Below are 27,126 nucleotides of genomic sequence, written 5' to 3'. Positions count from 1 at the left end.
TTCTTGGATGGGCCTAGAGGGAAGGGGTCTTTGGGTCATGACCCGTGACATTTGCTGTGGTTGGTTTTAGCTGTATTTCAGGTAATAGTGTCACTATCATATGTAATTTTGCTATGGAATTCAAAATGGGAGAAAAGTAGGTTTTGGTTGGTTTTGGTTTGTTTTTTGTTTGTTTGTTTTTTAAAGCCCTCTGTTGGAAGACCATTATTTTATGCCAAGAATTATTTCATTGCCTGATGATTAATCAGCCTGCTGGAGAGTTTTGCTGTCAGGAGTCATGGAAAGTTGGCCCCTGGTAGGAATCTCACAGATAGTTACTGAAGGAAGTCAGGACAATGTTCTCAAGCATCTCTAGCCAGGGAAAGAACAAAATGGGTGTGAAAGTGACTGTGAGTCTGAAGTTTGCTTACAACAGATGCAACTTTTCAAGTGCTACCCAAACTATTGAGTAAAATGGAGAAGTGCTGAAAAATCCACTACTTGTCATTACTAGACATTTCTGAATGTGATCCACAAGTAATGGAGCTGAAAGACATAATGGGATTTGGTTTGACATTGTAGAGTGCTTTTAATGCTACTGCAGTATCAAGAAAATAAATTGTAAAAGGTGGATCTTTGTATCTGTACTTTGACCACCCCTTTTCTCAGGGAATGTTGTTCAGATGCTGCCAGTACTCTCTGTTTCACATTAACACAGCAGAAAATAGTGAAATAAATTGGTGTCTGCAGCTTCCTTTGGCACTCCTCAGCTCACTTGTATGAGTCGATTCATTCAGGACAGAAAAGACATGTCATATTAATCTGTCCATAATCTGTCCCTGTTCAGCTGTGGGATCTCTTTGGCCTCTCCATTTGCTTGAAAAAATGAGTTATTTGGCCTCAAAGATTCTGTAATTGGGGCACAGGTAAGAAGCCTGTTGGGGTCTCCCCCCCTGCCATGGAGCCCTGGGAGATGGGCCCTGGGGGGGAGGCACGGGGTCTCCCTGCCCCTGGTCAGCCTCGTTCCCCATTGGTTGGTTTGGGTTCCCGGATAACACCAAGGACCCTCGGGTCCCGTGACTGCAGAGTTCCTGAGCACAGCCCCGGCCATGCGGCTGGAGAAATAAACATCTCTGAAACATCTACCAAGAATCTGTCCATATATACTTCTTTTCCACGGGACTCCTCGTTTGATATATGTGTGTTACAGTAATCCCTGCTGTAACAACTGGTGGAGGAATGCGGGCAAGACACCGATCCCTGAGGAAGATTCATGAGTAAAAACCACTCTAGACCTCTCTCTTCTCATCGTGGTTTGGATATTCTCTCTGGACTATGGAAGAATCGTGGGAAATGGGGCTCTCTGAGCCACAGAAAAAAATGTATCTAGAAGTAAAAGGAATCCTTGAACAACAGAACAAAAAAGTAATGCAACTGGGAGATCTAGAACATTTTTTCATCTGGCTTTTGAAAAGGTTCTCCTATATTTCTTGAGACTTACTTTTTGATATTGAACCTCCTGGATCTTGTGAGGGGTGTTTCTGGGACAAGATCTGGGATAAAGTAGGGGATCAAAGAGAAGCTTTCCGTGCATACCTTATAATCAGGGAAGCTCTTGAGGAGCATTTGTATGGTCCCATTACCCCTAAAGCAGAGGATCATACTAATCCCGTGGCCGAGGCCGCACGGCCGCCATCCCGGGAGCACACGACTGCAGCCGTGCCGGCGGAGGTGCCTGTGCTGGATGCACTCGGCCCCCTCGGGAGCGCGCTCCTTATCACGGACCCCATCCCTGTCTCGGGGTCCCCGGCCACGCGAGTGAGGGAGCGATGCCGCAGGCGCCGCGGGTGCCGTGGGCCACGAGCAGCCAGGAACCGGGCATCGGCGTGGCAGGAACCGGGCATCGGCGTGGCAGCCCGCTCTGAGCACACGGCTCGGAGAGCCCTGCGGAGGGAGAAGCGGCGGTTTCCACAGCGACACGAGAAGCCGCGCAGCGCCGAGCCGGAACGGGGCCGCTCTCAAAGCAGTGTGGAGTTGGCGGAGTGGAACCGCTCACAGGGCACGGGACCAGCGGCGATGGCAACGCGGGGCCGCGCAGAGCCCAGACACGCCGGAGCAGCGCCGCTCGGAGAGCGAGGAGCAGCCACAACGTCGGAGTCAGCGAGGCGGCGGCCACGCGGGACCAGCACCCACGACAAACATGTAAGCACGTGATAGGAGGAGTCGTAGCCACGAAAGTCACAGGAACTGTGAAATGGTACAATGTACAAATGGTACATTGTACAAAATGTACAATGTACAAAAAACAACTATGGATTTATAACACGAGATGATACAGGGGAAGATTTATTAATCCATAGAACTTCCATTAAAAGGAATAACCCTAAAAATTACTGCAAAGTGTAGGAGATGGGGAAGTTGTACAATTTGATATAGTGCAAGGAAAGAAGGGTTTACAAGCAGCGAATGTTACTGGGCCTGGGGGTATTCCAGTCAAAGGCAGCCGTTATGCACAAAATTATAAACAATATCCATCCCAGCAATTTCCCTACCCACAGCCTACTTTCCCCTTTTACCCTATACCCAATATGAACCCCTTCCTAAGTTTACCCTATTCCCAGTTTATTCCTTATCCGTTTTTCACCCCATGGCTTCCCTATACAATTCCATTTCCCTATAATTCCTCTCCGATGCTGAGGGGGGGATGAAAAGGGGGAGGGAAGAAATTAAACCCTCTCCTGCCTCAGTTTCCCCACAAAGCATGCCCGGAGAGTCCTGTCTCCCTTCTGTCAGCCCTAAGATGTTCCACAGAATCTGTTTGGACATTTAAAGACTCAAGAAGATGGCTTGTTTTGTCTTGAAACTGTTCTTGTTACATTTATCCAGTTGTTTTCATTCTCCTTTTATTAAAATAAAACAGGTGAGATGTTGGGGTCTCCCCCCCTGCCATGGAACCCTGGGAGATGGGCCCTGGGGGGGAGACACGGAGTTTCCTGAGGCCCTGGTCAGTCTCATTTCACATTGGTTGGTTTGTGTTCCCCGGTGTGGCCAAGGGCCCGGGGGTCCCGTGACTGCAGAGTTCCTGAGCTCAGCCCCGGCCGTGCGGCTGGAGAAATAAACATCTCTGAAACATCTACCAAGAATCTGTCCATATATACTTCCTTTCCACGGGACTCCTGGTTTGATATATGCTTGTTACAGTAATCCCCGCTGTAACAGAAGCCATTTAAGAATAAAGGCAAGGTACATAAAGGGGTTCAGCTGGCAATATTTGGCATGATTATACACAGATTTTACCTTTGGGGCACAAAAATCTCATCACCAATCTAGGCACCTGATTCTCTGTAGTCTGAATGTTCTGGGGATGTTCTGTGTTGTTACTGTGGAAGAGAAAAACAGTTTGATATGAGTGTACACCTGGAAAATGATGCTAAACGAAGGCAGTATACCATATATGTGCTAAATTAGTTGCTGTTTGCCTCTTGGCATTGCGACAGGCACATGCAGCAGCTTGGGTGTTTGTTTGATCGTTGTCATATAAATGCCAGCACAGCTGTATCATGACTGAGTACAGAACAGAAACTGGGCTGTGCAGCACATTGTGCTGTGAGTTGCAATGTGTTCTGCGTGCCTACATTTGTGAGAAGAGAGCGAGCGACAGTGGGGTACCATGTTTGAAAACTGAGGCCTAGCCATTCATGGGGGAGTTTCAGGATCAGGATGGTGTGATCATGGAGGTGAGGTTCGTGCTCTGTTTGCCATTTCTTCAGTTGTTGCCATCACAAGGCAATGGGTCTATGTCCTGCCTGGTCACTTCGCAAGTAGTTATCCCCAACTGCCACTATTCTTTACCTGCCCAGTTCAGGGGAAAACAACAGCCAGCTGTTCAGTTTTGGAGATGCCATTTGTAAGATCCTCAGTTCATTGTTGACAGGATGATATGTCGATGTGGTGCCTTTGTGTTGTTCTTTATCAATAGAGAGAACAATAATTTATTTTATTGTGAGTCACAGTAGCTCATTGTTGAAGGATTTTTTGTTGTTATTTGCAGTCCTTCAGTTGCCCTGGCAGATCTCACATGTCTTCAGCAGCACCTGATTGCATTGCTGCTGAAGCAATGTCAACAGGTCGGCATGCAGCTAACTCAAGATTAAGCCTGTGAAGATTTGTGGAGTCACTTAGGTATCACTGTCACCAGGCATTCTTTGGTGGATTTCTCTATGCCCTTCCATGGCTCATACAGACATTCATGAAGGTCAGCCTGAATCACACCTGGGATCTCTGTAGTTAGGGCATCATCAGTGGTCTTGTGGATGTGGATAGTAGTTCTAGTTGTTGGAAAGGGAGGTAGATGCTTGTATTATTCAAGTTGAATCTGTATCTCACCTTCTCCTTGGACTCATGTTTTCCTACGTGTTCACAAGAGTAGACGAGAGCAGGAATTGCCATGATCTCCAAGGCCTGTGTTGAAGTGAGTGCAGCTGCCAGCACCAGCCGTGCTTCATTCACTTGCCCCCGAGAACTGCAAAGGCCAAATCATGAAGGGTGCTTTGGCCAACAGCTTAACAACAAAACAGTCCCCAACAGCTGCTTGCAGGAATTTAGCATTGCATGTATGTGGGAAGGGAACAGTGAAATATTTTGGATTTTGTCTTTTGTCTTCCCTCCTCTCTTCTACCTTTGACTCAAGGTCTCAGATCTCTATGCTAGTTTTTTGTAGTCTAGGCTTTTGTTGCTGGTGTTGCCCAGGTCTGCAGCCTAAGAGTACAGGCATTAAATAGAAACAGAAGAACAAAACCCAGAAGTATCCCAAACCTGTTCTCAGAAGTCACACTCAGACCTGTGAGATCTCAGCTTAGGGAAGGCGTCAGCCACCAAGTTAAGCGATTTCAGTAGATGTGTTCCTAGCTGGTGGAAGGACACCGGGACTTGTTCATTTGTCATTTCACTAACTGGTTTTGTTGTCTACCAGACATTGAACAGTTTGTTTAATGTGGGAATTATGTTATTTGTTGTTTAACCAGTGGGACATCTGACTAGGAAACAGGCAATAGGCTTTGCCTGTGGACTGTTAGGTGTTTCATTAGTCAGCGTGCTGGAGTCAAGGAAGAACTATCCTGCCATCAGTATCACCCGCAAGCTTCTTTTATGTGGTAGGAGTGAGGACAGAATATTCCTTAAGAGCTTCTCTTTTTGGTCATGACTTTTCTAGTTAGATGCTTATATTTATTTTGTTTGGTTGGGCTTTTTTTTTCTATTTTTTTTTCCTGTAACTGTCTCAATTCCATTCTTCTCATTATATTCAAGCAGTAACACTTGGGGTTTGGGCTTTAAAATTTTTTTTCCTTTATAGTCACTGTGCTTTCTAATGAGGTACTTCTCTCAGCCTGTCTCTAAAACCAAGTGTGGAAAATGTGCTTTGCCTCATAATCTGAAAGCGAACAAAATTGTCTATTTTAGATCTGAATAGCTGAGAACAAATTATCATGAATGCAAGAGAAACTCCCTTTAGGTACGTAACGTTCTTAAAATATGCAAACTTTAAAATATGCATCAAGTCCAAAATCTTACATTTCACCAGGAAGTGAATAAGCAGGCAATGCAGATTGCAAGTTACACATATTCATATACTTCTTCATCAAGGTATTTTGTACCACGCATTTCTGCCAAAGTAGTCCTAGGAACCAAGCAGTGTCTCTGTATAAAATCTTTGCTTCAGAAAGTTTTAATGGTGTTTGCCCATGTAGGATTTGTTGTCATAACCTAATAGCAAAGTGACAAAAACATGAAACATAGTAGGAAAGCCTGAATCTTAAAAGGTTTGAGGCTTTAGATTAAACATGGGTAGTATAAATGTGTATGGGAGAAAGCAGTTATGTTCACCATTATCAAATGATATAAAATAGATGAGATAATTATAAACTCTACATAAAGGTGCATTCCCTCAGAGAAGAATACTGACATCTTCTCCAGCCCACTTCCATCAGTGAGATTGCAATGTTATTCCTTTGTAATAAATATATCTTGAAGGTACTGTCAAGAGACAAAAGACATAGGCCAAAATTTTGCAAAAAATAAACCAAACAAACCAACCCCTTCCTCCCTCCTCCCCCCCACTTCCCACCCCAGAGGACCTAAAGCACTGTTATCTAATGGTTAAGGGAAGGAAATCAGGAGAACTGGTCATTCATGTAAAATCTTCAGTGCTCTAGTTTTCAGTTTGACAGAAATATTGGTTCAAGGACAGGTACAGTTTTTTTATTTTATGAGATGGTAAACCTGAAGCAATCATGTTTTACAGGATCATGATTTACAGGATCCCAACTGATTTGGGCATTGCTAGTAGAGCTTTGGCAGAATGACCAGTTTTTCTCCTGTTTTGATAGGGAACATGCATACATTAGTATATGTCAGTTCCAGGCAGCAAAATTAGAAAGCAGAAAAGAACGTGAAATGGATCTAAATGCCTATGCAGCAGTGTTAAAAAGCAAATAACCACAATATTCTTAAAATAGCTTATGAAATTTCAAGTGAAAAGAAGCCATTTAGAGATGGTAAGAAGGTAAGCATTACTGACATTTTATGTCAGATTTTTGGTAGCAATTGTAAAGTATGCTCTGGGTATAGCAGAATATCCCTTGGAGATGGTAATAACTTAGCAAAGAAGGATGTTACTGCAAGTGATGTTGGGTGTAGTGATCATGTTAAAAAAACCCCAACCTAACAAACTAAAAAACTCCAACCCACTCTGCTGAGGCAGAAATAGGCAGTTCAGCAAATTGTATAAAACAGAATCTGTAGATGGCGACCAGCTGAAGCAGGGCTGCAGGTCTTGGGTCTTGGCTCTGTGGGAAGTATTGGGTCTTTGTAGCTCAGGGTGATTTACCAAAATCTGAACATCGATCTAGTATTGATATCCAACTGAGATGGACAAAACCTCTCGAACAGTTTAAAGTTAGAAAGTGCATGTTTATTGGCACCAGACAGCTGCCTAGAATAGCTTCCTAATACGCCATGTCGAAGTATGGATGGTTACAGAGTCTATTTATCCACAAAAGTTACGAATATCCAAAATACAAATACATATTTATAACAGTGACCCCTCCTATTCTCTGCTTCGTATAGAAATTAGCTTTAATGTCATTAAGCATGTGTAGTATAATTTTTAAATTGGGTCGGTGGTCATTATTAATTGAGGAGTGGTCTTGAAGAAGTAATACTCTTCCTCACTTGAACTTCCCACCTCTCTGGGTTTTGACAATACAAATGGCCTCTTGGGGAACATCCAGTTTCTTCCTTATGACTTCTGAATAGTATCTAGATAGGAAAAATTAGCAATTGTTTCAGATTTCTTTAGATCTATCTATCAATGTTTCCTGGTTCTCATTATAAACACAGTTAAGCAAATACAGAAAGACGGTTAATTATCTGCAACTTAAAAGCATGTTTCTAACTTAACTCTTATTAACTCTTAATTAGTCTCAGGTGGACCTACTTCCTCTAACTAATTCTAGCAAAACTTATCTTTAACTAAAATCTTAGAATCTTAATGTTTCCTTCAAAATCTGTGTTTCAAGGGCATGGCCTAGGAAGGCTGATCTCCTTCCTGCATTTATTCCATTGGTAGTTTTAGGCTCAGTTTTGCTTTCAAAAGGTATTGTCTGTGGTGGGTAGAATTCTTCTCTCATCCACACTACTACTTTTTGTCATGTATCCTGAGTAATCTGGGGTTGAGGGCAGCAAGTACTCCAAGCCAGGATTTCCACACAGGTATACATCTTCAGCTTGTACCTAGACAAATTCTAACACAAATTAACTTTTTTACCCTCTGGTATAACAGAAGATTAGAAATACTGCTGTAAATCATATATTTATTTTTTTCCTCTTAACTAGATCACTGATTGCTTTTAATGAGATAATAACCAAACATACTGGTCACAAGCAATAACGAGGATGAATTTCTAAGGACAAACATGCTAAGTAACAGGATGCACATTTAAGATAGTGTCTTGGTTTGAAAGACAGGTGTCTGCCAAGGAAGGCAGGAACCTCCCTTGAAAAGAAAAATGCAGCCCCCTTCCCTGTGAATTATTATAATTCTGAAATTAAGGGGCTTTCAGGCAAAGATATGAGGAATAGAAATAATGGTTGTTTACTAATATGTGTATATATATGTATATATATATATATATGTATAACAAGGTAAGCAAACAGCGATAACCATGGCAGTACCAGCAAACAGAACCACAAACCCAGTGCCAGCCTTCTCGGCTGTCGGGCCCTTTCCCCTCGGGTGCAGTTCCGCTCGCAGCCGGCAGGGGCGCTGGCGGCTCCCGGTGAGCAGGGCAGGTGCGATGGTTCCCCCGCGGCTGCAGGGGGCGCTCCGGAGCGAGCTCGGGGAGCACGCGGCACTGGCGGCCTGGGATCCCGGGAAGGGATGGGACAAAGGCTTCACAAACCCCTGGGCAGCCGATCCCGGTGTCCGGCCGGACCCTCGGGAACAGCAGGCTGGAACAGCAGGCTAGAACGGCAGGGATGAGCACAAATCCCAGGTGGCAGACAAGATGTATCAAACTCAGGAGCAGCAGCAGGAATCCCCGGAGGTCTCAGCAGGCAGCGTGTGCGGGGCTACAGAATAGCGAAGGCTCCAAGCAATGGCGGGGCCAGGGTGGCTGCAGCCCGGCTCCCAGCGGGACAGGGAAAGGCGGGCTTGGGAATCCCAGGATTTGCCCTGAGGCACCCGAGCAGATGGTGAAAAGGTCCCTCTTTTTTAGTAAGGTGGGGTGTTAGGGTCCCAGTGCAAGCAGCCACTCCAGTGAGCAGGCTCCACTCACAGTAGAAAGAAGGCAGCCAAAAGCAGAAGCCTGCAGTGCTGACAAATTCCCTCCACCTTGATGGCAGCCTCTCTCCGTCCAAACACCGAGAACGACAGCCCACAAGCCCCGGTGAAAGAGAGTAGCCAGTTGGGCCCCTCCCTCCATGGCCCGGTCTTTTGTTTCTCCCAAACACTCAGCAATTTGTCACTCTGGCAACATATATGGGAAAAATTCCTCAAGAGAAAAAGGAAAACAGAAGGGGAACTCCCAAAACCCCTGCAGATAGAAAAACTCATCAACATCTTCCCTTTGTTGTTTTAACATGGGACATTAATCTGAAAGAATAGATGTAAAAATTAAAAAAAAAAAATCTTGATCCAACTGCTTCGGTGGGAAAAGATCTGTTTTTGATTTCCAGTAATGGGCTATGACAGCCCATTTCAGTATGTTGGGTCATTGATCTAACATATCAGGCAGGCATTTAATGCTTTTGTTTTCAGTGTTTGTAATTATATACAGCATCAATTATTTGTAAGAGCTGAACTCTCTAACTGATAAAGTAGGAGAGACTTCTTTCCATCTCTTTAAAGGTTTGTGTTCTGACAGGTTAAATGAACAACTTGCAGCATAATTCCAGCCAGTGAGTTGCATTGGGGACCTGACTTCACTGCCCCTGTGCAAGCACACACGGCACACGGGGGGTAAACAAGAGGAATCAGGGACATGTGCACGCACGCCTGCAGGGCTGTGATTTATGTCCTGGGATGGCTCCTGTGACTGGAGTGTTGGAATGGAAGGACGCAGCTCTTTAGGAAGGACAGGCAGGAGAGATGAGGGGAGGGTGTTACCCTCTATGTCAGTGACCAGCTGGAGTGCATGGAGCAAAGTCTGGAGGGAAAGAGGAGCCAACCGAGAGCCTGTGGGTCAGGATTAAAGGGAGGGCAGGGAGAGGTGACATTGTAGTGGGGTCTGCTACAGCCACCAGGCCAGGAAGCACATGAGCTCCTCTAGGGGCATTCTCACATTCAGAAGTGCTGGTGTTCATGGGGGACTTCATCCCCCCGATATCTGTTGGAAGGACAGCACAACAGAGCATAAGCAATCCAGGAGATTCCTGGAACGCATTGATGGTAACTCCTCCAAGTCATAAAGGAGCCAACAAGGAGAGGTTCTCTGCTGGACCTTATTCTCACCAACGAGTAGGATCTGGTGGGGAATGTGAAGCTCCACGGCAGCCTGGGCTGCAGTAACCATGAAGTGGTGGAGTTTGATAACCTCAGAGTGGTGATTAGGGTGCACAGCAAGCTCAGTACCCTGGGCATCAGCAGAGCAGATTTTGGCCTGTTCAGGGATCTGCTTGATAGAGGGCCATGGGATGTAGCCCTGGAGGGAAGAGAAGCCTGAGAAAGGTGGTTAATATTCAAGAATTATCTCCTCCAAGCTGAGGAGTGATGTATCCTAACAAAGAAGTCAGGTAAAAACACTAGGAGGCCTCTATGGATGAACAAAGAACCCCTGGACAAACTCAAACACAAAAAAGAAGCCTACAGCAGGTGGAAGCAAGGATGGGTGGCCTGGGAGGAATACAGAAGAATTGTCTGAGCAGCCAGGGATCGGGTTAGGCCCTGAAATAATTAAGTCCGGCCAGATGTCAAGGGCAACGAGGAAAGCTTCTATAGATATGTTTATGATAGAAGAAAGACCAGGGAAAATGTAGGCCCTCTACAGAAGGAAATGGGAGACCTGATTATCTGTATATGAAGAAGGACAAGATACATATCCATTTTTTTGCCTCAGTCTTTGCTGGCAAATGCTCCAGCCACAGCACCCAAGATGCAGAAGGCTTTGAGTCCCAGAAGAAACTGGGAGAAGGAAGAACCACTCACTGTAGGAGGTCAGGTTCAATATTGTCTGAGGAACCTGAATGTGCACAAGTTAATAGGACCTGATAAGATGCATCCATGGGCTCCAAGGCCACTGTCCATCGTATTTGAGAATTCGTGGCAGTCAATGAAGTTTCCACTGACTGGAAAAGGGAAAACATAAGCCCCTTTTCTAAAAATGGAAAAAAGAGGAAGACCTGGGGAACTACAGGCCAGTCAGTTGCACTTCATTATTTGGCAAGATCATGGAGCAGATCCTCCTGGAAACTGTGCAAAGGTACATGGAAAATAAGGAGGTGATTGGTGACAGCCACGTGGCTTCACTAAGGGCAAATCATTCCTGACAAATTTGGCGACCTTCTACAACAGGGCTACAGCAGTGGTGGATACAGAAAGAGCAACTTTGGATAGATTTGTGCAAAGTATTTGACACTGTCCTGCATCACATCCTTGTCTCTAAACTGGAGAGACATGGATTTGACTACTCAGTGGATAACAAACGGCTGGATAATAATGGCTGGATGCACTCAAGAGTTGTGACCAACAGCTCGATGTCCAAGAGGAGAGCAGTGAGGGCTGGGGTTCCTCAGGGGTCAGTCTGGGGCCGGTGCTGTTTCACACCTTTGCCAGTGACAGGGATCGAGTGCACCCTCGGCACGTTTGCAACAACACCAAGCTGTGTATTGTTCCCTCCACCATGCTGGAGGGAAGGGATCCAGAGGGACCTTAACAGGTTTGAGAAGTGGGTCTGTGAGAACCTCAAGAAGTTCAACACAGCTGAGTGCAAGGAGCTGCACCTGTGTCAGGGCAATCTGAAGCACAAGTACAGGCTGGGCAGAGAATGGATTAAAATCAACCCTGAGAAGGAAGACTTGGGAGTCTTGGTGGATGAGAAACTCAACATGACCCCACAGTATGTGCTGGCAGCCTGGAAATCCAACTGCATTTTAGGACTACAATCTCATGTAAATTTAGTTTATTTTGCATATAAAGAAAAATGGGGATAGTGAGATATTCTGGTTCCTGTATATTTTAATCCTTTTATAGATGTATTGATGTCTGCAGAGACAGCAATAATTATGTATGTATTTGTTTTGGTACAGATGGTTTTAAAATCTGTGGATGTCATTTTTAATTAAAAAGTAAATAAATTTTAGGGCATCCCATGAGATGAAGCCATTTTTTCTTGCCAACATCTACTCTTCTTGCAACAGCCAAATTATTCTTTCTTTTTCTCCCAGTAGCACATAAATGCTACCACTATACTGTTGTTTTTCTCTCATCTTTGGCTTCTCAGTCAGTCTACAGGATTCACTGAAAGCCTGCATTGCCTTCATGCCTCACTGCCTGCATTCTGCTTTGTATGTGAATGCACGTGTCCATGTGCACTCTGTCTCACCAGCTGCAGAGAAGTCTCGACTCCTTAGGGAGCTCTTTCTTCCTTGAAAGTGTGTACTTGCAATGCCTTCCAGCAACACACCTTTCTTTGGATGGAGCCAGATTCCTCTGTGTGCAGATCCTGCCCTTTGAGGAACTGTGGGTATTCCTCCCAGAGGTAAATCAGAGTTTTGGAGTGGGCTTCAGATATTTTTGAGATACTGAGATTTGTTTATTGGGAAATTTGGTGGCAGTGTTGCTGTCTAACCTGTCAGGTTCCTTGGCTGACTGGTACATACAGCTTGCACCTGTGTGGCTATGATTTACCCTTTCTCTTTATGTAAAGGCCAAGCTTATGTGCTTCTTCAATTTTGTTTTTAATAAAAAAATCATCTTCTGAGGCTGACTTATTTGGTGAGGGAAATAGTAAAACATACCTCACGTATTTCATTGTTAAAATATTACTGTTGCTGTTAAACTTCCAGAAATTGAAAGAGAAATATTTTGAAAACTATGCTCTAACTGCTGTATTGCTAGGACTGTTTGTTTGTCTTCCAAATAATAGCTGTGTATTTGCAGTGCACATCCCTTTTTCTCATTCCTCAAGGTTGTCATAGCCTTTCACAGAGAAAAGAACCATTCTCCATAGACCTGACAACTCCCTTCTTTGTCAGAGTCATTTCTTCAAACTGTCAGTGAGTTTGTCATGCTTTCCTTGAGATTTTGTGAGGTTTTATCAGTGTGAAGGTACATTAACATAACTGTATTATCTTGTGTTAGTCTGAGCCTCTGAAATAATCGTTCTACCTGGAATAATCCTGAACTAAAGTGAAAGTTTTCTGTGATGGAGGGAAATTAGAGGGGCTCCAAATTACTGTTATTATCCATGGTGTCCCAGGCTATCGCTGTCCTGGGTAATGGGGAGTTAACTGTATTTCCTTCATTTGGCACATAAAAACGTAAGTCTGACTAAAGCATGTATTTTAGAGAGGCATTCATTTAGATTTGATTTTGCTCTTGTTCTGATTAGGTCATTCTAATTAATAATCTGTTTATGAAAGAAGACAAGTGAATATTAATTAGCGTAATGTAGGAATGTGATTGCAATAAGCATAATTCAAAGTTTTTCTGAAAGTTGAGACCTCTGAGAAATAGGTAATCTTGGAACTGAAAAAGTGGAATATATACTGCCCATGATTCTGATTGGTTAAAATTTAGCCTGGGATTTTGAGGTATATGGTGAAAAGACCATAGTTAAATCAGGAATAAATCTACTGAAAACACTAGAGTTAAATGGAATAAAATCAGACAGTGTGTTCAGAGCAGGTTCTCAGTCTATTGTTCAAATTTGGACTAAGTTTGACCCACTGACCTCAGTGAGGTCCTTGAGAGTTTTAACAGTTTTGCCCTCAATAGGATAGAAAAAAATGTATGATTTGGATATGACACTGTTTCCTAACCTTGCCTGGGGCGTTTGTGCTTTCCACACAAGGAAGGCACACTATGGTGTGGATGTTTCTCTTCGTCTATCCATTAAGCTACATTAGCAGTATTCCTGCTTTGTAAATAAGAATGGGGTTTGGGGGGCTATGGGTTGCCAAATTTGAAGGTTTTAAACATGTAATAGCTTAGTTTATTTTTAAACTTATTTGTTTTTCTTTTTTTTTAAGGGGGTTTAGTCCTTTGCCATATGAAGAAATTGCAGTGGCTGATTGAAAGTGAGGCTTGTGGATAGTGTTCTAATTTTTACTAACACTGAAGATTAATCACTAATCCCCTGCCAGCCCTTGTCACTCCAAGCAGGCATTTTGGCTTTGTGTGTTTTTCTCTGAAAGAGCATTACCTTGGGTTGCTGTAAGTGTGGCAGGAGACTGAGCAGTCTCCTCTTGGCCTCTGTCCCCCAGAGCAGCTGCAGGGAGTGGGGTGTGCTCACCCTGGCTTGGGAACACACAGGGTTCTGTGCACTCTGCAGCACACCTGGGGATGTGTCTTTGCTGTGGTTTGCACACCTACAGGAACCACCAGTTTACAGGTCTGGTTTCACAGTGCTCAGGCATGTCCTCAACAGCCCCTGATATGCAGAGCCTCTTGTTAAATCGACTTCTTAGGAAGGCTGCATGTCTAATGTCTACGATGTGTTTAGCTTCTTATTCTAGGTGACATTAATGGCACAAGAATCTCTGGTAGTTTCTGAAGCAAAAGCATTTAAAATGTGAGTTTGCAAAAAGGGACAGCTCAGGCTATTAGAACAGGTTAACCATCTAGAGGATGCCAAGGTAGGGATCCTTTCTTAGCATTATCTTCTTAGTCTTGCTACTCTGCAAACCACCCCACAGACTCCCATTTCCTCCTCTACTTACAAAGTTATGCTGCTCTTGATCGTCTACCAATTACTTCTGTTTATTTGCTTGATCTGTATTGCCAAAACATTTTAGAAGCTGTACTTCTGTACAGTTCTCTGAGCAAGGATTTTCAAACATGAATTTCAGTTGCTAACAAGTGACAGATGGTGGAATTCTCTCTTATGTAGTGCTAACAATCAAACTACTGGAATATGTCACATGAGTTTGTGCACTTTCAAATGGTAATTTAATCAAAACTTTATCAGGATACAGACCTCTGTAATTTCTCTCACACACACCCACCCCACCCCCTGATAATTTCCCCCTCTGAAGTTTGTAATGGATTTTGGTTGAAACGAAGTAGAACATGAAGAGTCATGTTCAATATTGGAGTGACACCATGTTTGTAAACAAGATTCTCTGTGCACAGCTGTACATTATTCGTTGTGGTGCAGCACCCTTTCTGATACTGCAAAAAAATATTAAATGTCACTGGACATGTTCTGAGTTTATCTGCATATCTGTTTACCTTTTATTGGGAAAAATCCCTGCCTTTTGCAATGGTGAGGTTTTGCAATCCATGAGTTTTGTTCCTTCTACATTTTGCACAGGTTAGTGGGGATGTGTGTGTTCCTGTAAGTTACTGTGGTTTTTTCTAGCAAGTTGTTTGATTGAATCATTTTGAGCAACCAGCCCTCAGCAAATTGTCACTATGACTTTTAAGATTGAGTGTATTTTTGCTGTAGAGTTAACTTCAATAGCTACATAGGTATTACCTCATGCCCAGTCCCTTCCCACATTTAGCCCTGCTGGAAAACTGGAGCTGTGAACTGGTGTGCATCAGCAGTATTGCATCCAGCATGTTATTAGGGATGGAGTGACCCTCCAACAAGGCTGCCTGGGCTTCACATTGTAGGGAGCAGTCCTTGGGCAGCCTGCTGAGCCAGAGCCAGCTGCTTTTTGCTGTGCCTGCAGGCAGGCACTTAGAGTCCTGAGAACCTGCTTGTGAACATGGCTGGGAGGGGAGCAAAGTGTTGGGGAGCAGCTGAAGCAACAGGGTGGGAATCACAATGCCTAAGCACCACTTCTGTGTGTGTGTAGCTTGCAGCTTGAACCTGTGGATTTAAGTGCAATATTCCTGTGTCCTGTGAGTGGGATTTCAAAGCTGCCTTCATAATTCAACCTGGATGCCAAGACTGTCTCTTGGCATCCCTGTCTCTCTGGGTACCACTTTCACTTGAGCTGTGTGAATCAGGACAGTCATCTCAGTCCAAACCTAAGAGTCAGCCTAACTCAAAACTCAGTAAGGATGGTGGCTAAAAATAGATATCCAGGGAGGATGATAATCACAGGCAGAATAAATAGTGTTTCTTCCCTGGGAATCTCTTTGCTGTTCCTGATGCTGTGTGGCTCCAGGAGGAGCATTTAATATCCCTCATTGAATATTTCTGCCATTGATTTGTCCATTTGTTTCTGAGCCAAGACTTTCCACTCCTGACATGTTTGAAAGATAATTTAGTATTTGTTTTATGCCTCAAGCAAAATGCATCTTAGACTTTCTTTTGCCCACATTACTATTCTTACCCTGCCAGACATTGTAGTGGCCTGGTCGACCACACATTTACTTTGTGCTGAAAACACCAGCTAAATTCCTGTAGGCCTGATTATTATTTGAGACCTTCTTGTATGCTAGTGCTTCCACCTTTCTGGACAACAAAAGTTTATTGTGATTTGCTACCAGAAAAAGAGAGAGCAGTCCAACTTGCTCCATAACAAAGAACTGTGGGTTCTGCTTTTACATCTCCCAGTAACATATTTGGATGACCTCCATGAAATCCCAGTCTGGGCAGGAAGGCTTTGTCTGGTTCCTGCTGAAACACTAATTATTCACATAAGCTCAAAAATAGTTGCTGGTCAAGGTTCTGACATTCTTGCTATTTTTTTCTTTTTTTTCCTAACAGTAAATAATTTGTAAAATCTGTTGCACAATAAGTTAAGCTTATTGCAGCCAAATAAAAGAGTGAATTTAGAATTATCTAGCTGGAAAAAACTTTTTTCTTTGACAATTCCAGTAACTTGTTTCAAATTATGTTAGTTTTGTGCTACATGTTCCTTTTTTTTTTTTTTTTTTTTTTTTTAAATGTGCTGAGGTAGCTGTCTGGAGGAGTTAAACCTTCATATCTACAGATTATGTACGGAACTGACAGCCAAAGCCCTCCCTGAGTTTGGGGAAAGCTTTTGAATGGGAGTGAAACATTGTTTTATGCTTTCTTGTTAGAAATATGTCAGATTCCATTTTTTTTAACATGAGCACATCTGCTGGGACCTGCTGCAAATTTACCTGCTTGAGGAAACAACTCAGCCATCTGATGGTGACAGTCATGACTGATGTCCTGAAATGAATTTGGTCTGTAAAAATAGTGACAAAATAAACAGTTTTGAGGAATCAAACAGCCCCCATGTTACAAAACGGCGGTTGCATAAAATACGGTGTCTGCTTTGATAAAAAAATATGTCTACTTTTTTTGTCTTTTTATTTAAAAGAAAAGTTGTTGGGGGGAATTAGAACTCATGTTTCAAAATAACTTTGCTGGTTATGTTACTCTTGTGCTCATCTATATATATGTTTGGGGTTCATAACAGCTTCTTAACCAGAGCTTTCCTTCCTTGTGACTAGCACTCCAAACCTCTGTAGTCAGGTTTCCCAGTGTATTTTTTTGCCACTTGGACCTGTCACTCCTGTATGTGCTTGCACAAACCATCTGTGACTGTGGTTCAGAAATTGTAGCTTTGCTCTGGTTTTTTGTCCCCAAAGGAATAAGAAGTCATTTTGCATCTGAGGCTGTTGCTACTGTCTCTTCTTTTTTCTCAGCAATTTTTTTCTCTTGTCTTAAGTGTTCAAGACATGATGCATAACTCCCATGTAAAATTTAGTGGGATAAAAAAAAAGTTCAATATTTTTCATTTTTCAGTTCTGTGTAAGCATGAAGAGCAGTTTTTAAGGTTGAATATTAATAAGCACTGTAAGGGCATACATTTTTAATGTAGCTGCTGCCCACATTTGAAATTAGGTCATTCAGATTTTCTTCTTGCTGTTTATTCCAGCAGTTAATACATCACACGAAAGTAGAGTTCAAGACCAGTGTTTTTTACTAATTAGGAGAAAGCTGAAGGTTCTGTTTGGAAGGCAAAACATAAAACTATTTATTTTGTCTGTAGTAACTCTTGAAGAAGCCAGTAAACCTAGAAATGAAATGGAGGCAAAGCCATGTGTTTTAAGTTGTATTTTGCAGTCTCTCCCAGTTGGAAACAAGACAGGAGTCTGATTACAAATGTTTGCAGCATGCAGTTGGAGACGTGCCAGGATGGCACTATAAAACATTTGCACTGGGGCTTTGGTGGGGGTTGGCATTGTTATTGACTTACCCAAGGAGTTTTAAAGGTTAGTCAAAGCAAAAGTTGATCTTTTAATGGGATTACAAATTAATCTCTTTCTCTATAGGAATATCTTTAGTTCCAGATTTCCAATAGGTATATTTTGTAAAAGTAAAGTAAATCTTTTTACATTTTTTTTAAATCCGTGCTTGCACTATTGTTTGCAATTTGTGCCAATCTCTGTGTGCTCAATGAATAATGGAAATGCAGATCTGAATGTTTCACATCCAGTCGTGAACAGCAGTAAGTAACTCTTAGAAAGCTGAAAATGGTCTTGAAAGCTTTTTAGTTACTATGTGCTATCTGTTGCGAAGCTACTTAAGAGTTAAAGTGTATACGAATGGTGCGACAGGTTCCTATAAAGATACAAAAATAATACTTATCAGGTGTTTATAGTTGTCACACTTTGAATGAAGTATAACATTGTTATGCTTAAAGCAAGTCAAACTACTACAAAAATAATCAAAATGTTGTATTTTCTTTCAGCTCCAGCGGTAAACCGATTCACCAGACGTGCATCAGGTGAGTTGAATGAAGTTTCATTTGTCTACGTAATAGTTGAAACATTATGCTGACAGTGATTGTCATGTAGAACATAATATGACATTAGTCAAACTTCTTTAATGATGATGGACTTGGGCTAACCTCTAATTTGTTACCTGCTTTACTGAATAATGTAGCCAAGGTTTCAGGTCATGGAACTTGCACAAACCTTTCTTGTTGCTGTGGAATTTGTTAAAAACCTGCATGAGGAAATGTACAAGTGTGTTGAAAATCTCACTGTTTTCCAAACCCAAGCTGGTTTGTGTGTATGGTGTGTTGTTGTGCTGTGCAGAGCTAGCAGATTGGGTCTGGAAGCATCATTCCCGTGGTCGTGGCGTGTTGTGCTGGGTGTGCATCTGCCTCAACTGGTGCTGGTTTGTGTATTCTTAAAGTTAACTTGGTTCTTGCTGGCTCAGAGGACTCTTTACCTTATTTCCATCGCATGTAACAGATCCCTCCAAATTATGTATCATTAAAAGTTAATATTCTTGGGCTTTTCTTATTGTTCTGCTGTGTCATGTCCTTTAGGCTTCATTTTTGAGGTCTTTTTTCTCTTGAAGCATGGGGCTCAGAACCTGAATCTCATTTGTTTAAAGTACTATGAATCTGAAAATGTGGCATAAAGTCACCATGAAATGTAATGAGACTCGTGACTGACTCATAAGAGTCAGGCGAGCAGGAGGTGTGAGATGTTCCTAGTCATTTCGGTATGCCAAGTTTAACATCCAAGTATAAAACGCTCTTTGTTTTCAACTTCAGGTCATTTTTAATAAATGTACTTCATAATGCAGTAAGCCTATCCAGACTTGTAGTTTTGCTAGTTTCAACCCCAGTCAAGTAGTTCCTTGTCAATGTAAAAATACTAGTGAAAATCCTCAGGATAACTGAGGAACTGTACAGAAAAAAGGAGGTTTGCAGGGTTGGTGCATAGCATATCACAGAATCACACAATGGTTTGGGTTGGAAGGGACCTTAAAGATCATTGAATTCCAACCCCCTGCCATGGGCAGGGATGCCTTCTACTATCCCAGGTTTCTCAAAGCCCCATCCAGCCTGGCCTTGAACACTTCCAGGGATGAGGCATCCACAGCTGCTCTGGGCAGCCTGTGCCAAGGCATCACCACCTTCATATATGTAGCACAAAGCAAGAAAATGTAATTAATTCCAAATATTCTTATGCTTTAAGTAATGATAATACTCCATGACGTACTGTACCTTGAGATGAAAGGAAGGATTCGTTAACTAGTGCTCAGTAACAGTGAGCAGGCCTCTATGCAAATCACATTTCATGTTTTAAGGAGAGTTCTACTGTGACTGATTGATAGCTGACGTTAATGAATGCAGTCCTTCTAACAGCTGTGTGATAAGCTTTTGCATTCAGAGAGTGTGATTGTTTGAAAAGCTAATACTTGCACACAAAACCCCCCCAATCAGTTATTCTTAATGTTTCTTTAATATTAAATTAACTTTTATTTTTAAAAGGAAACTAAAACCATGTTATAAGTCTGAAATTTTTGTGCATTTATTGGGGAAATAATTTCTGTGGGGAATTAATATTTCATGTATTTTGGTCTTTTGTGGAGAGATAAAATAGTTAACTTACTCAGAATAATGAGTCGGGTGGTGTAGTATTGTCCAGATATAAATCATGTGAATACATTTCAAGCTAGAACAAGGTAATACTGCAGTCTATTATGTGTACTATTTTATTAAGGTAATAAAACTTTAGTTTATTAGTAGCTTTAGTAGTTAAAATAACTATTTTTCAAACAAGAAAGCCAGTGAAAGGTGATAGTTCTTACTTTTCTTCTCAAATGATAAATGACTCAGAGAGGTACAGTACATTTAAGAAACTTGATTGAAAAAATATAAAATTAAAAATATAAATCAGACTATGCTGATAGTATAAACATTTCACAGGGATGTTTGCAGTCCTAGCCATATTTTTAAATACTTTTTTTTAATTTAACAATTGTTTGTGTAAACTAAGGCAATCAAGATAGCTTGCAAGTGGAAAAGCTGGATAGTAGCTGTCAGGTTTGGGTTTTTTTATGCTTTGTAGCTTAATAGCCTTCTGTAGTCAAAGCTGATTCTCATGTTTAGGAAATGCCATATGTATTATGTAGGCAGACCAAATGAAATGTAGGGGTTTTTTTTCTCAAGTATTAATTTATCTTAATTTTAGGCTGTTTGGCTAAGAGTTATTTAAAAATTTGAATGTGCAAGATTGTTGAGGGTTTTTGAAGATTTTCTTCTGGTGGATATTACTCCAAGCTAGTGGTGAATATTCAGAGAGTTAGCTGTAGAGTGTGGTTTCATGTTGCATCTAGTTAATGATGCTGCAGACTGATTCTGGGAGTGTGGGACTTCAGGGTCCCTTTTTGTCATGCCTCCGCCCATAGGTTCTCTCTACTTCTCTTGCACAGCCTAGGAGTTGTGCTGCCTGAGGGTGGATTGATTTAAAAAAAAATGAAATACACGAGGTTCTGATGTGTTGATTTGCATTGAGTTTCCAACATTTTCTCACAGAGAACAATAATTCTCTACAATGGGTATTTTGATGTTTCTGTTATTCTTTGGTAATTCCTCATATTTTACTTGGTTGCATAAGATACAGTTAGTTTTCCTAACTGAGCTAGAAATTAAGCACCCAGAGTTTAATTGCTGAAGCACCTACTGAAAATAATACAGTACAGCATTTATTATTTAACAGCTGTTCCTGGTAACATGCTGAGAATGTATTAATGAACTGTCATTGGTATGTAGAGGAAAAAAGCAGAAGTAAGCTAGGATAAATTAACTGTTCCTGAATTCCAGTTCTTAAAATTTACCGAGCTACCTAATTTGGTATCTCTGATGTGTGTTTATTCATATGTGTATATATGCAATGTGGGCTCTATACATAAAATATACCATAGTGCTGGTAACATAGCTACTCATGGGCTAGTTAATAATGCACTCCATTGTTCTAGGCTATGCACAAAGAATAATAGATATCACACTCTTAAAAAGAGTTTAGCAAGAAGAGGAGATTAAAAATACTTTATAGTGCTAGAATGAACAATGAGACAGCTGCAAGTAGTTAATCCTTAATTTTTCTTTTAAAATCTGGTGGCACTAAGACGAAGAGAAAGGAAAACAACTCTTGAGGCGATCAAGAGACTTGGATGTGGGAAAAAGGGGAGCATGGAGGTAGAAGCAGCATGAAGTGGAAGAGAAAGCTGTGAATATTGTTCATGAGGTGAAGAATTAGTAGAAATTCCTGAACAAGCTGAGGTGGCCAAGAGATGCACTTTCTGAATATAGACAGATGCTTTCTTGCAATGGATAAGGTACTTATCTTGCTATGATAATTTTAATTTCCATTCAACCATGACCGATAGATAAACAAGTAAACTATCTCATTAGACACTGTCAGGAGCTTAGAATAATGCAACAAAACCAGCACGGGTTTGCTGCATAATGAGCTTAAATTTAGGTGTTTCCTAAACTAAAATACTGTATACACACAGTGAAACACTTCACAAGCAGGTTGGCGAGTACTTTACAGCACCACTATGAACAGTGGTTACATCAGTGGTGGGCTGCCTGTCAGACCTCCAGCCTTGTGGTTGCACAGCAAGACAGTGTCACCGTATCCGACCCTGGACACACACCTGCACACTTCATCCCACACAGGCCAGGAGCAGGGTTGTCCCTGCGGAGTGACTGGCCCTTCCTGCCCTGGTTGGCTGCACCCTCATCCCACGGCTGTGGAGATGGGTGTTCTCAGTTCTCCCCGTGTCTGACACGCAGGGCTCATGCCTCTGCCTGTCATATGAGAGGTGCCTGCATTTTGTCACCCCTTCAGATAGGACGAGGGAGGTTCTGTGCAGTCTCATTCAGGGGAAAATCTGGGAGCAAGTTTGCCAGAACAGTTCATTATTCTTCTTTGTGTAAGATGCCATTAGGAAGAAAGTGACAAAATAAAAGTTTCGGTCTGCAGTGTCCTGAACCATTGTGTGGACTGGATTAGTCATGCCCACAGCAGCATTTATATATATCACTGCTACTTTTCAATTTAATAATTCCTACAGGAAGCATGACAATGTACTTAAGAAACACAGTGAATTTTACTGCATTTAGACTATAGGAGTCCTGTTAGTGAAGGAATGGCTAATTGCTTTCTGAAATTACGGAAGAGCATAGGTGACATTAGATTCAATGGTTACATAGGAAGATCAAATTGACATTGCTGGCCAAGAATAGAAAATGTCCCTAGGAACAATATTTCACTTGTGGTTTTCAATCAACTCAACTATATTGAGTTTTTCTTAAAAAGATTGGCACCCACTTTCCTGTGGCATATTAAAAATTGTCAGAGAAAGGCAGCTTACTGAAATGAAGTACTATTCCCTTTTATAGAGTAAGGCAGAAGCTGGGGTTATACCAAAAATAATGTGTGGAATTAAGGAACTGTAAAGTCCCCTTTGAAATGCTTAGGTAGGATGCAGCATTGTTGTAGAAGCATTCAAGTGACAGAAGAAAGAAAAATAAAGGACTTTATTGATGAACCGGTAATTCCAGTTCTTCAAGAAGAATTCCTGGTTTTGCTTGTTCCGAGTGATAAATAATGCCCAAACTGAATTCAAGTGATGTTGGATTCACCTTTGTTCATAACACACATGTAGTCAGTCTGAAATTCAAAATGCTCAATATGTCACATTTCTCAAATAAGCAAGGACATAGCTGACATACAGTCGTATCTAATGCTAAAAGTCAATTAAGTGCTAAGGCTGCCATTGTCGTGGTGAGGAAAACCAGAAGAAAAAGTGCTGTCAGAATTTGAGAGTGTATCTACATTGCATGAACAGAGCATCGTAAGGAAGGCATGTTGTGCCTTGTCAGGGTCCTTCTTACAATTGTAACACTCAAATAATTTGCTGTGTAACAATAAGGGTGTGGTGCACTGAGCTGTAGGCACCTTAGAGCCACTTAAACTCCATCAGACTTGGTGCTGTGACCATTTCCCTGGGGAGCCTGTTCCAGTGCCCAATCACCCTCTGCGTGAAGAAAGTTTTCCTAATGTCCAACCTAAACCTCCCTGGCACAGCTTCATGCTGTTCCTTTGGGTCCTGTTACTGGTCACCCGAGTGAAGAGATCAATGGCTGCCCCTCCCCTTCCCCTTGTTAGGAAGCTGTAGACAGCTTTGAGGTCTCCCCTCAGTCTCCTGTTCTCCAGGCTGAATAAGTCAAGTGACCTCATCCACTCCTTGGCTTTCTCCTTCAGACCCTTCACTTTTCATAGCCCTCCTTTGGACATTCTGTAACAGCTTTAAATCTTCATTGTGTTGAGGCACCCAGAACTGCCCCCAGCACTCAAGGTGAGGCTGCCCCAGCGTAGAGCAGAGCCGGACAATTCCCTCCCTTGCCCAGCTGTCCATGCTGTGCCTCATGCCCCCAGGACATGGGTGGCCCTCCTGGCTGCCAGGGCACTGCTGACTCTTTAACTCTTGAAGAACTGATTTCAGTGATCTGCCCACAACACTTCTGGGTCTGTGGAAAGTTAGTGATAAAAGCTGTTTCCCGTGCAATCCATAATCAAGTGATCCAGCTCCATTTCTTTAGTTTCTCTTGCATAATTATCTGCTGTGCACTTCTGCAAATGAGACAGTCACAGAAACAATTTAATTTGCTCTTGTCTCCTCTTACATTTTCTGGCAATTTGAGAAAAGTTCCTGTAGAAAAATGAAATATTAACATAGGCCTAGAGATGCCTAAAGAACACACACATTTGCCTCCACTCCTAACCACTGTTTTCATTCAGAATGTCTGATAAATAACGTCATGATGTTAAACTTGGGAGTACTTGTTCCTGTCCTGTTGTTACCTTGAGATTTGTTGCTTTTGATGCAGGTCTGAAGAAGAGTGTGTGTGCTCAGAAGCTTTTCTGCTTCCTTCCAGGTTCAGTTGTTTTGGCTGTTCTAGTGACAGATTCTGTCCATGACACTTTTTCTTCTCTTGATTGCATTGCATGTAAACCAAAACTCTTCCATACTACAGTGTATAGTTGGACAGTAGTATTCTTGTTCAAAAGAAAACAAAGTTTGGGCTATCTCTGCATTACTTCAGGAAGTTTTTAAGTGGTTCATATTCAACATTCATTTATTCCTCTTTTAAAACTCCAAAACCTGGAACAGATTCTAGCAGGTTGTATCAACTTGTTTCCTTGTATACATGATCAGCAGAGGTTGAATATGAATTTTTCAGAGTCCATTGATGGAGCTGAGTTACAGAAATAGGCAAACTGTTGCAAATTAATGTCATGCCAGGCTTTAGATACAGATATGTTTAAGCTGTTTTGTCATAACACATTAAGCTTAAAAAAAGAAGAAGAGATTTATTTAGTAGATGCATACGATAAGGCAAAATTTGAGGTGGTGGAGGAAGGGAGGAAAGAAGGCAAGAGAAGGGAGAGAGGGAGATGGTAGCAGTAAGTACATAACCCTTGTGCTCTGCACTAGGTTGCTATAGAGAGGGCTCTCAATATTTGTCCCAAAGAGGTGGCAGGGGATGAAGGAAATAAACAAATAGTGATTAGCCTAATTTTTACACACACAAATATTTATGCTATGCTTCGGGGAACTCTCTGACTAAATATTTAGTAAAGCAATAGACTAAACTGCACAGGAATGTTGTGTTATCTCAGAAGTTTTCAGGAAAGGTAAGACCTTTTCTTGAAGGAATAGAGGTGTAATTCATACTGCAGCAGTGCATAGATGATTTAGGCAGATGGTTTAGATGATTTATTGAAATTTCATCTGTATTTCTGTGTTTGTTTAGATGTCCTTGCAATCATGTATTTCTTGGCTGCATTTTATAAACTGACTAAAATGTACAGAGTAATCATTTTTAAATTGTACAAGTTGGTAAAGCTAGACAGCAACTGTTTCTTTAGAAAATAAGAGAGTTGTGTTTTGAGCTCACAAATTACTGTGTATCCCCCTTTATGGGAAATTGTAGTTTTTCAATTTTTCCTGCTGTCTTTGTATTACCTTTGGAAAGCATTCTGCATGTGGTTTTGTATCAATAAAATCAATAATTGTAATTTTTTCAGCTATTTGTCTTGTTTCGGACATATGAAATATAAACCAGAGATTGGTGTTGAAATATGAGTCAAATTTGTCTTAATGGACTGTTGCCCAGCCAGTTTGAGGAAGAGCTCAGATATCCTAGCAAGATACCAAATTGTTAGACTGACTGACCAATACCTTTAAACTGATTTTATTTGTCTTAACTTGCAAATAAGATGGGTATGGGAAAGTGTCACAGTAGAGCTTGTATTTATATGCCAAGCCCTTCCTGCGGCCAGCAGTGTGGTGTCAGCTGTACCAGTGTTTGGGAATGGTCCTGTTTGGGACCATGCTGGAGCCGGGTCTGGGTGAGTAGGTGTGGTGGTGCCGGTTCCGAGCCGGAGGGGTGGTTGGGTACCGCCGGCTCTGAGCTGGAGGGAGTGGTCAGGGTTAATGTGGTCAGGTCGATCTCTGTGGTGAGCATTCTTTGCATGTGATTCACTCCCTCTTTTTTCTGCACTTTTGTTATTAGTGTTGTTGCTGTTACTGTTCTTTCCTTATCTTATTGCTGTTTCCAGTAAATTGTTCTAATCTCCACCCATGATTTTTACCTTTTGTGCCTCCAGTTCTCCTCTCCAGCTCGATTCAGGGGGAAGGGAGATGAATGAGTGGCAGCATAGTTTGGAGAATCTCAGTGGGAGCACTAAATTCTTAAACCTCAACAGTCATACTGTGTTCTGTTTTAACCCACTTCTAAGTTTGCATTCATTATTGATAATCTCACAGATCCCAATAATAAATGATCACATAAGATAATAATCTTCAAATACTTTTATCAGGATGCTCATAACTCATGATTTTAAAACAAATTAAAAAAAATTTTTTTTGAATGAGAGTGTATCTGTTTTGGTAAAAGAAAGAGGAAGGATTTTAAAATCAATTAGGAGCATGTGTGTATTGATAGTAATTATTTAATAGTTCTGATCTTTCTTCTCTAAAATATTTCAGTATCTGTGTCTACAATAAGCTCCTCTTTGGTTGCTGTGCTGTGTTGCTCTTCCACACTTATGTTAGGTGAGGGAGGTATGCTCCCTCCACTGTAACTGATAGAGCATGAATCTGTAGGCTGTCATATCTGCTTACCAGTTTTCCAAAACAATTCCATTCCATCTGTGACTTCATGTGGTTTGACTTTCATGCTATAGATTTCTCCTGAAGGATAAAAGATGAGTAAGACAAGGCATGTTTTACATAGCAATTTGTTCAAAATGGAATAGCAGTATTTGTTGTATTAATGTGAATGCATCCATAACGGGTTAAGGTGAATAATTCCTTTTCTTGTTCTAATAACAATTTTGTATGAAAGTGAGAAAGATTGATTTCTGGTGTCTTCACAAGTATTGTGAAGAATTATAATGAGCATGCCAGATTGAAAAATTGCTAAAATTTTTCTTTGCTACAATGCCACAATCTACTCATGAGGAAAATTGTGTGTATTTATTACATAGAATAGGAAACAGAACTCCATGAGAAAATAAAGAAAAATGAACTTGTCAGAGGAAATATTAAATGGAAGTGTTAAAGCATTGTTTAGTTTTCTTGTTAAACCTGAGATTGCATGGACACACTAACTCTTTTCCCTCTAGATACGCAAGGAAATAACAAAAATGTGGAGATTCAGTTTCAAATAACCTGTCAC

At 41.6% G+C, this 27,126-nt stretch overlaps 1 protein-coding gene across 1 annotated transcript in view; it reads left to right on the top strand.

Moving 5' to 3' along the window:
* The window catches only part of PRKAR2B (protein kinase cAMP-dependent type II regulatory subunit beta), a gene marked incomplete at both ends in the record, with an annotated part of 80,613 nt that overhangs the window by 16,565 nt on the left and 36,922 nt on the right, over nt 1-27,126 (top strand). The window contains one exon of the mRNA XM_082280963.1: nt 18,319-18,354. Within this exon, the coding sequence (XP_082137089.1) occupies nt 18,319-18,354 (36 nt within the window). The remainder of the gene's footprint in view (nt 1-18,318; nt 18,355-27,126) is intronic.

This window comes from Coloeus monedula, assembly GCF_965178545.1.
Source record: "Coloeus monedula genome assembly, chromosome: 4".
NCBI lineage: Eukaryota > Metazoa > Chordata > Aves > Passeriformes > Corvidae > Coloeus > Coloeus monedula.
This window is presented reverse-complemented; position numbering and strand designations above follow the sequence as displayed.